This window comes from Gossypium hirsutum, chromosome D03 (assembly GCF_007990345.1).
Source record: "Gossypium hirsutum isolate 1008001.06 chromosome D03, Gossypium_hirsutum_v2.1, whole genome shotgun sequence".
Lineage (NCBI taxonomy): Eukaryota > Viridiplantae > Streptophyta > Magnoliopsida > Malvales > Malvaceae > Gossypium > Gossypium hirsutum.
In genome coordinates, this window is record NC_053439.1 from 12611545 (window position 1) to 12621959 (window position 10415).

A 10415-nucleotide genomic window follows, 5' to 3' on the forward strand; every position below is an offset into this window, starting at 1 on the left:
TTTTGGCGTAATTTTCTTTGTAATTCTTGTTGGGAGTTTATTTTCGTTAGTTTCCTAGTTATTTTATTTTTTCTTTAATCTGTTCTTAGGTTGGTAATTTTGTTGTTCTTTGTTTTTCTTGAATTTTTGTTTTTGTCTTGCTTTTGAGTTTACCGCGAGTTGGCCTGTTTCTGTCTTCTTCTTTTAATTAAGTGGTTATGTTCTCGTCTTGCGTTTTTCTTTTATTTTCGGGTTTGTGGGTATAGTTTTTGGTGCTTTCACCTCTCTGTCGTTTGTTTGTCATGATAGTGTATCTTTCAGTTGGCCTATGGAGGAAAGGCTAGAAAACGATTCGAAAACAATGACGGACGAAATAAATGAGCCCCTAGAGAGGCTAAAATTCTCGGAAGAAGAGTCCATCCAAGTTATTAGCACAAATGATGATAACAGTGTCCAAGGCTTTGAGTCATGGGCTGTTGGCAAGATTATGGCGAAAGAGCCTCCGAATAGGGAGGCGATGTATAGGGTTTTTAAGTCGCTTTGGTATACAAAAGAGGAGGTGGACTTTGTAGCTTTAAAAGAATGGGTCATAATTGTTAAGTTTGGTTGCCTGGAAGATCGCAGTCGTATCCTCAACCTCATGCCCTGGCTTTTATTCTCAATGCTGCCATTTGAGAAGGGAAAGAACATAGACACTTATGAATTCTGGATGTCGCCTTTTTGGTTAAGAGTCTACAACATCCCTCTTGAACTCCTGGACCGTCAAATGGCACTGGATGTTGGGAATGCTTTAGGTGAGATTGTGGAAATCGATTGGAAGGATAGATATGGAGGGTGGATAGAGTTCATGAGGCTAAAAGTCAAAATCGATGTGTCAAAACCTGAAGTAGTTGGGAATCGATAACAAAACTAATCGAGATAGAGTAATCATTCCTACCAAAGAAAACAATTTTGCATTCTAATTATCAAGTTCACGTCTAACTTTATCAACAACAAAATTGAAAGTATTCTTGGTAACTCTTTTGTGAAACAGAGGCAAACCCAAGTAAGTACCCAAGTCATCCGAAAGGCGAAATCCAAGGATATTGCATATACTTGCAAGGTTGGCAGCATCAATATTTTTAGAGAAATAAATAGTAGTTTTCTATTCATTAACTTTATGTCCCGAAGCCTTACCAAAAGTACATAGAGCTTCATTGATTTTGTGCGCCTGATCAACCTCAGCTTCCGTAAAAATGAATAAGTCATCTGCAAAGAAAGGTGTGAAATGGGCAGACCATCCTTACCCAGTACAATCAACCTCAGCTTCCGTAAACATGAATAAGTCATCTGCAAAGAAAGGTGTGAAATGGGCAGACCATCCTTACCCAGTACAATAGGTTTCTAAGATTTTCTTGTGACTTCTCTATGAATTAATTGGCCTAATCTCTCCATGCAGAGTACGAAGATGTACGGAGATAAAGGGCATCCTTGCCTAATACCCCTCTTAGGAACAAAGCCAGAAGAAAGCCTACCATTCCACATAATTTGCATTGAAACTGAAGAAACACAGTCCATGACGACTTTAATCAAGGTCGAAGGAAAACCAACATCAACCAAAGTGTCTTCAATAAATTCCCAGCAAATTTTGTCATAAACTTTTTCTAAATCCACCTTTATAACAATCCATAATTTCTTCCCTTTCGTAGTCTGCATGGAATGTACAATTTCTTGGGCAATGATAATATTGTTCATAATCTATCTTCTTGCCACGAAACTCACTTGATTTTGAGCAATGAGGGATGGAAAAATATGTCTGAACCGATTGGAAATTATTTTGGTAACAACCTTATACAAGACTTTACAAAGACTTATTGGCTAGAAATGAGAGAAAGAAGTAGGATTCTTAATCTTCGCTATGAGAACCAAGAGCGTGCTACTAACAGAAGAGATGGGAATCTTACCGAAAAAATCAGAACCCAAGAATAAACATCCGATCCGATCGTATCTCACTGAATTTGGTAGAAAAGAAAGTGAAAAGCATCAAGGCTAGGAGCTTTTAAAGGACCCATGCTAAACAAAACACTTCTAACTTCCTCTACATTAACAATCAAGGTTAAAGAGTCCATAGTGCTACAGTCAACATACGAAAAGTGACCACATAAAGGGAAAGCAACACATGATAAGTCATCCAATGAAAAGAGAGAAGAGAAGAAACGAACTGCTTCATCATGCAAGCTCTCATTAGCATAACAATAGTTATCCCCAATTTTCAAGACAGAAATTTTATTAGAATTCCACCTTATAAGAGCTTTATTATGGAAAAACTTCATATTATGATCCCCAAAATGGACCCAATCCGTCATAGATTTTTGTTTCCAGAGTAATTCTTCTTCATCAAGAATCTTTTCATAATCTAAATGTAACTTTGATTCAAGATTCAGAAGGTACCTGGAACATCAACGATCTAAAGAGCCTGAACTTTACCAATATGGTGGGTAATCAACCGTTTCTTTCTAATAATGTGGCAGAAAACCTCAAAATTCCACTTTTTCAGGTTTGTGGTAAGAGAAGTGAGATTACTGGTAATATCAATATCATGTCTCCAAATATCATAGATGAAATTGTTAAAATCTGGATGAGAAATCCAAGATGCAAGAAACTGAAAAGGTCTCGGATAAAAAGCTTGACTGTGGCCAGAAAAAGTTAAGTAAATAGGTCTGCGATCAGATTTGAGATGAGGAAAATGAAAGGCAGAAGAAGCTAAATAAAGTCGACACCATTTACTATTACCAATTTCTCAGTCTAATCTTTCAAAGATAGCCCCTCTTTTCCACGTGAACTGTGGACCTTTAAACCCAAGATCCATGAACCCATTACTATGGACAAAATTATGAAATAATTTGTACCCAGAAAAAAAATAGGACGAGCTCCCCTTTTTTCATTTGGGGACAATACTAAATTGAAGTCCTCCAACAAAACCCACGGCTCAGAAATGGACTGAGCAATAATATTCAAACGATCCCATAAAGTCTTACATTTTTGTTTGTTCGGATAACCATAAACAAAGGTCACTAAAACACTTCTCGATCCCCCTATTTCCTCAAATGACATAGAGTAAATTGTGGATCATTAAGCATAATTTGGATCTGAAAAGTATTTATCCAACAAATGCATAAACCCCCAGCATAACCTTTAGCTTCAATTCTGTGAGAACAATCCAAACCAATTTTAGAAATGATTCTATCAGCCTTCAAACAATTGACTCGAGTTTCAAGAAATGCCTCTACATCAATATAAAATTCAACATAGTAATCTCTAACCACCCTAACAAACTTAGGTGATGCACACCCTTGACAGTTCCATACAAATATATGTGGTAACATCTGAAAAATCATAAAGAGAATGACAAACATTAGTAGACCCACCTTAAACACCTAAGGTAGTCGTTTCATTAGAACCCGGAGGTACCCCTTGAAAGTTATTTTCCTCCGCAATCAAGCCTTCTAAACTGATCCTGTCAATGAATGTTGTTATAGCTTCAGCAACAAAATCATGATCGATTACCTTCACCTTGAGTTTGTTGCCTTTATCCTGAAGATTGTGAGACCCATTCTTAAACGTTTGAGGTCCCTAGAAAGCCCTATATTTCATTTATGTCACAATTTTTCCATGTAAAATTTTTTGTTTTTCAATTTAATCCCTATTTGACAATTTCATAAAAAAACTTCTTAACAAAAGTTGTTTATATAAAAACAACTATCCATTTTATTCCATCAAACATAAAAAAAAATATATTCATTCATGGAAAACTCTAATCCTTTAGCATTTTTACAAATTAGTCGTCAGGCTAGCTAGATTAAGCTACAATGATCCCAAAAACATAGAAATCATTAAAAACGGGACAAAAATCACTTACAATCAAGCAATGAGAAGTTGCCAAAATTAAAAGCTCAATAATGGCTTCCCAAACCCTAAGATTCAGTTGAAGATCAAGAAGAAAAGATGATAGCTTTGTCTTTTGTTTTATTTAATTATAACGTTATTTAATAATTACCAAAATAACCTTAAGAATTAATCAAAATTTCCATAACGCCAAACCATATTCATCCAATAACACCATTTATGGTCTAATTACCATATAAGGACTCAAAATTTAAAGTTCTATAGTCATTTAATACTTTTAGCTACTAAAACTGAACTTTTGCACTTTACGCGATTTAGTCCTTTTTATCAAATTAAGCATGTAAGCGGTAAAATTTCTTAATAAAATTTTTATACGGTACGACTATCATGCTGTAGAAAATAAAATAATAATAAAATAATTATTTTAATATCAAATTTGTGGTCCCAAAACTACTGTTCTGATTTCACTGAAAACGGGCTGTTGTAGAGTATCTGTACTCCATTCTTAGTGATAAGTGTTGTGAGTGATAAGCCTTTATGAAATTTTATTAATGTATGGGTATATACCAAATTAGTTAAATATATGTTACAAGCTTAAAGTGATATCATACTCTATGTTAGTATGTAAGTAAATTGTGTGCATTGCATGATGATAACAGTGGGGCACTATGGGAAAATCATGAATAGGTTAGACAGAATTAGGATTGGGAGTAAGGGTGTTTCTGTTAGATACCGCCATACAATATTGTTGAGTGCAAACCATGATGTGCGAAGCTCCGGGCCATGTTGAAGGGATATTATGGTGTTCGAGCATAAATGTTAGGGATGATGAAATGGAGGAATGGATGGAATGCAATGGAAAAAGTAAATAAAAATATCATGGCCAGGTCATGGATCCGATCGAAGGCTATACACCTAAAATGAGTAAGACCATACCTAAAAATTTGTATGACATCATGTGTTGGCTCAATGATAAACAAGAGTAAGACCATTGATGAAAGACGTTATGGAATCATATGAAAGCATGCCAAAATGATAATTAGGGCTAATACCATAGCTGAAAGACGCTATGGCATCCTTGTGTAGTCCACCGGCACAATAAACATGAGGTAGTCTGTCAGGACAGTAAACACGGGGTGAAAGGGAGGTAAAATCATAGCTTGGCCATGGAAATCAATAGAGTCTGCTGGGACATTCAACTTACGGTATATTTGGTTGGGGGGAATCGGTATGCATTCTCCAATTCTCCGAGCCCACTACCAAACGGATGTTTGGTTGGGTGTAATGCTATTACACCCCGATTCCGTTTTGCATTTATTACTGATGTTGGCTGTAATAGCCATTCTGATGTTTAAGCGTGGATTAGGGATTCCCCCAATTCGTTACCATCTTTTCTGTTTTCTGCCCTCATCCTCTCCGACGTTTCGTAAGGTAATTTTTTCCCTTCCATCGATTTCTGCTTCTTTTATTCTCGTACGTTTCTTTTCTTCTCACACTTTTTTCTTTTCTCCATTTTGTCAAAGAAGATGACAACATTGAAAGCCAAAGGGAGGGCGAGAGCAGTGGAAATAGAAAGGAAAAATGAGCTTAAAACATCACCATAACTCCAACTCCGCAGCATCTGCTCAATCTCTCTCTTTTGATGACATTGCTGACTTCTTCTCTCTTCCCCTTGACGACGCCGCTTCCACTCTTGGTATTTTATTTCTAAGCATTTTATTGGACAATTCAGTTACTTTGGTGTTTTTTAATTTATGATTTCTATATTCAATCTTCATCCCTCAGGCATTTGCACCTCTAATCTCAAGAAAATCTGCCGTGAAAATGGTCTCGACAGATGGCCTCACCGCAGGGTAACCTTCCTACCCCTTTCTTTGCTCCATCCTTTTGCGTCCCTTGTCTTTCATCCCATGTCTCAAATTCCCATCGAATCGTTAGATATTGTCATCTTCTTTGATGGGTGATTTAGATTTTTAGTATACAACAAGAAATTTCTATTCTTTATACCTGCTTTACACTCTCTACAGTTAAAAAAGCATGATTTTTTCTTCATTCTATTTTCCCCGGTTGTTTGGGAAATCTTTTAATTTTTTATTTTTGAAATTGATATTCTGTTTCAATTTGTGTGATTTTTAAATTTGAGGTTTAGTTTTTAGCTGGAAAAAGCGTCGAAGAAATCAAGAGGCATGCAGCTAGAGAAAGAAGAAGGGAAATCGCTGAGCTTCCAAAGGCTCATCGGCAGAGGTATAACCCCAAAAGAGTTGTTCGATTTGATTGTCTTTGGGATAACTTGGACGTATTTATGTTAGTTGGGGTTCAAGTTGGTGTTTTTTGTGTGAGATAGTAACCTGTTTGTGTTGTGCTTTTTATGAATTTTGTAAACAAATAATTCACAATAAGTAGTGCTAGCATGCTTTAGAGTTTTTGTTTCTATCAGTCAATTATGTAGAAGGGAGAATTCTTTAGTTAAATACTAACAAAAGCTATTGAAAATAATGCTAAATAAACCTGTCGATGCCTTTTGTATATCTTGTCATAGGAAAAGAAGTATATCACGATTATGTTCCTTGGACTAGGGTGAGGGTCTGATGTATGTTTATAACACTGTTATGTTCAATTTTTTAAAGTTTTTCTATGTATTGAAGGGTTCTTGGAGGGTCATATTCTTGTACCTTCGCTTGGATATGTGTCGGCTACTAGTGTTAGACATGAGTATTTCAAGAAAAATCAAGAGTGGGAGCAACATGGCCATAGCCAGCTAGAAGGTTAAGGAATAGAGACATGGAATGCAAGGATCAAGGGTATTGCACTACTCGAACTACCGTTTCAATATGCTCTCTGCAACTGTTTCTGGTTGACTGTTAGGGAACTAGTTCAAAGTTTTTAGATTGTCATACCATATATTGTTAAGGGTCTCTCCATTTTGCTGCTGAAGGTAACAACGGCACGGTCCCCAAGTTCAATACTTCTATGCTGCTAGAATACTTGGTCGTTAGAAAGCAAACACATCTCGGACCGATATACGAGAATAATGTTTTATGATGTAGTTCCTAGTTGAACACTTGAACTGGGAATTTGCTTGCTTCATTTAGTTATTCACGAGTTCTTGATTTCTAGGCCATGTTCACTTGTCAGTTTCACTTGCCACGCCTTACTTTGGTTATAATCGTGTAGGAGTTGAGGTGGTTTGCTTGAATTTTTTAAGTCTAGTGTTCCCTATTTTTGCTGAGGTCATAAACTATCTTCAATCCCGGCATCCTTTATTTTTGCTACGGTAGAATTTGTGGTTCCAACTTTTGAGGCTTCGGTTTAGTGCTATGGTAGATTTGAGGCTTGGGCTTATACTAGCTGCTTTTCACATTGTTGACCTTTTCTCCTTTTTGAGAAATATGCTTTTCTTTGTTTCTGTCATTTCCTCGTTTAAATTTTGTAGAACCTTTCACTTAAGCCAAAAGAAAAAAAGGTATAACCTTCCATTTCATATTTGTTCGTTCTCAGACCATGAAATTCGTTAATGATCTGTTTTCTTCTCTTCATTTCTTTGTAGTCACATTGCTGTCGAGTGCAACTCAACCACTATGTGTTGGAACTGTAAGGAGCCAGGGCATCTTGCTGGACAATTCCCCTATGAGCCTGTTTGCAATATGTGTGGTAAGATGGGTCACTTAGCTCGAGATTGCCTAAATCCCAGACTTCCGGCTCATGATGCAAGACTCTGCAACAACTGCTACAAGGCAGGTCACTTTGCCGCCGACTGTACGAATGAGAAGGCTTGCAATAACTGTCATAAAATTGGTCACCTTGGTCATGACTGCCATAACAAGCCAGTTTGCAATATCTGCAATATATCAGGTCATGTAGCCAGACAATGTGCCAAGTCGAAACTATCATCAGACATAGGAGGCCACTTCCGGGACATTGTTTGCCGCAACTGTGGCCAGCTAGGCCATATTAGTCAGGACTGCGTTTCCATCGTCATATGCAGTAACTGTGGTGGAAGGGGTCACCTTTATTACGAGTGCCCTTCAGCAAGGATGTATGACCGCAGTGGCGTACGTAGGTATTAACTACTTAACTGACCAACTTTTATATGATTCATTCATTAGCATCCCTTTGTTTAACTCATCTTTATAATTTGATTTTCAATTGATTTATTCTTGAACTGATAAGCCATTGTTGTTCTGTAATTAAGGTCGCAGTTTCCTCTGCCTTGAAAATTGTCTTATTTTTCTTCAGTGGTGAATATTGGCATTAAATTTTGGAGGGAATACCTAAAATTTTAGGAAATTTGAGGGATTTAATGAGAATTTTCAAAAATTTTGGTAGGCCTAATTAGAACTTTAACAAATTTTGGAGGCTTAATGAGAGTTCTAAAAAATTTTGAAATGCTTCATACGATTTTTCAAAGATTTCGGGAGCTTAATAAAAATTTTCAAAACAATTTACGGGTTTAATAAAAATTTTCCAATATTTTGTGGGCTAAGTTCATAATTATTGGAGAAAAGTTGGTTAAAATTCGGGTATAAATCTTGGATATGGTTTATTTCTAATATAAATGTATACAAACTCACTCTAAATGTAAGAAAATTTTATTTAAAAAATGAACATTTCGAATCATAGATACTATATACATGAAAAAACTTCAAAACGATTAGACTATCATATACTTATGCTTATGTATAGAGACGAAGTTAGAAGATTTTTTTGAGAGTATGAATTAAATTATATATTTTTTATGATAATAAAAAGGTAATTTTATCATTTTAATAGATTATAATTATAATTTTTAAAAGATTAAATTAAAATTTTATATAAAAGATCTAAATGTAAAGTATGCATAAGAATATTATGAATTTAATAAATTCATATAAGAATATTATGATAAGTATGCATAAAATCTATTGATAAGTATGCATAAGTATGCATAATATCGAATAATAGACTTTAGTAAAATAATTATTTAAAATTATATTTTATAGTATTATATATTATGATTTTAGTAAATTCATATAAGAATATTTAATATTAAGAATTTTATTAAATTATATATTTTTATTAAATTATATTTAATAATAATTATGTTAAAATATGATTAAATTATTTATTATTTATATTAATAATCTTATTAAAATTTAATAACAATAACAATAATCATCTACCTAACAAAAATTCTGCTAAGGGTATTCTAGTCATTTAGTTTTTTTCCTTATGCTATTACAACATCATTCCATTCAACCAAATACAAGAATACTATTACAGTTCTATTCCATTCCATTCAACCAAACAATTGAATTACTATTACGCCTCTATTTCATTACACCTCTATTCCATTACAGCAAACCAAACGTACCCTTAGGGTAGATCATAAAGACAACAATTAAGGAAATTCATGCATATGAAAAAAAGGTTAGAAGAATAATGCAAGCATTGGTGAATAGGTTCTGAGGAACCTGCATAACAAGGCAAATGATGTAGAAAGGAAAATAGTCCACTAAATAGTAATCATGGAAGCCAGTAGGGCATAAGGGTGGCAACCTAGCAAGAACTAGACATGAGAAACGACGCACAAGTAATGCCTTGTAATTAGGCAAGGAAAGAGGACTTATCCATAGATCGCGGTGAAGGATCCGCCATTAAGAGCCTCAAAAGAAGTGTTGAATGAGGCTCTATATATTAGAGGAAAACTTTGGAGATTTATAGAGAGCCTCACTTCCAATAAACAGTTTTTTAATGTAACACTCCCTACCCGGTACGGTCGCCGAGCCCGAGTAATAGAATGCTATGAACAAATATCAAACAATTACATGTAATTTATTTAACAAATCTCAAATGAATATCAGCTCATCACACACAAGCAAGTATATCATGCTATTAAATCTATTTTGGGTTTATATCGAGCATATGGAAGCTTAAAAACAATTCGATATAAAACAAAGATCAATTTCATCAAAAACAAAAAGTTAAGAAAAATAGGAAAATAAGGGTCACACGGTCGTGTCCCCTAACCGTGTGAAATGGTCGAGGCTGTAGGGGTCAAAAGTGTAAATATTCAAAAATATGTTACACAACTGTGTCTTTGGGCCGCGTAACAAATTGTGGTCGTGTTCACCAAAAATCAACTAAAACCTACAAGCCACATAGTCGTGTCTTAAGCTGTGTAGGGCATATGGTTGTGTGTTAGGTCGTGTGTATTTGAAAAATACCTTCCAATTCAATCCATTCAACCTACATTCACTTAAGCAATGAGCAACCATTTAATCACATCCAAACCAATTCAAAAGCATCAAATTCAAACCAAAATAATCATTTATAACAATCAACCTATGTGCCTAACCAATATGCCACATTTGACACCTCAATCAATAATAAAAAATAAACTAAAACATTATGTGCATATCATTTCAATATGCCCTCCAAGGAACCTCAAACTATGATTCAATTAACACCAAACTAACCATTTGAAACAATCTCAAATTGACTCCTACTCAACTTTATTCCATATATAGCAAACTACCAAACCATTTCAAGCATAATATAGGCATAAGAGTCAC

At 35.0% G+C, this 10415-nt stretch overlaps 1 protein-coding gene across 2 annotated transcripts; it reads left to right on the forward strand.

Annotated features, from left to right (window-relative positions):
- Positions 1–4872: 4872 nt before the first annotated feature.
- On the forward strand, positions 4873–8073 carry LOC107949514 (cellular nucleic acid-binding protein). 2 transcript variants are annotated; one of them, XM_016884177.2, is made up of 5 exons: positions 4873–5295; positions 5391–5560; positions 5650–5717; positions 6014–6108; positions 7412–8073. In XM_016884177.2, the coding sequence occupies exons 2-5, from the start codon at positions 5446–5448 to the stop codon at positions 7929–7931; spliced, it is 798 nt and encodes a 265-aa protein (XP_016739666.1). In that variant the 5' UTR covers positions 4873–5295; positions 5391–5445; the 3' UTR covers positions 7932–8073. The 2 variants fall into 2 exon arrangements, with proteins under 2 accessions (XP_016739666.1, XP_016739667.1); XM_016884178.2 differs by having other exon boundaries at positions 4957–5295; positions 5388–5560.
- Positions 8074–10415: the final 2342 nt, after the last annotated feature.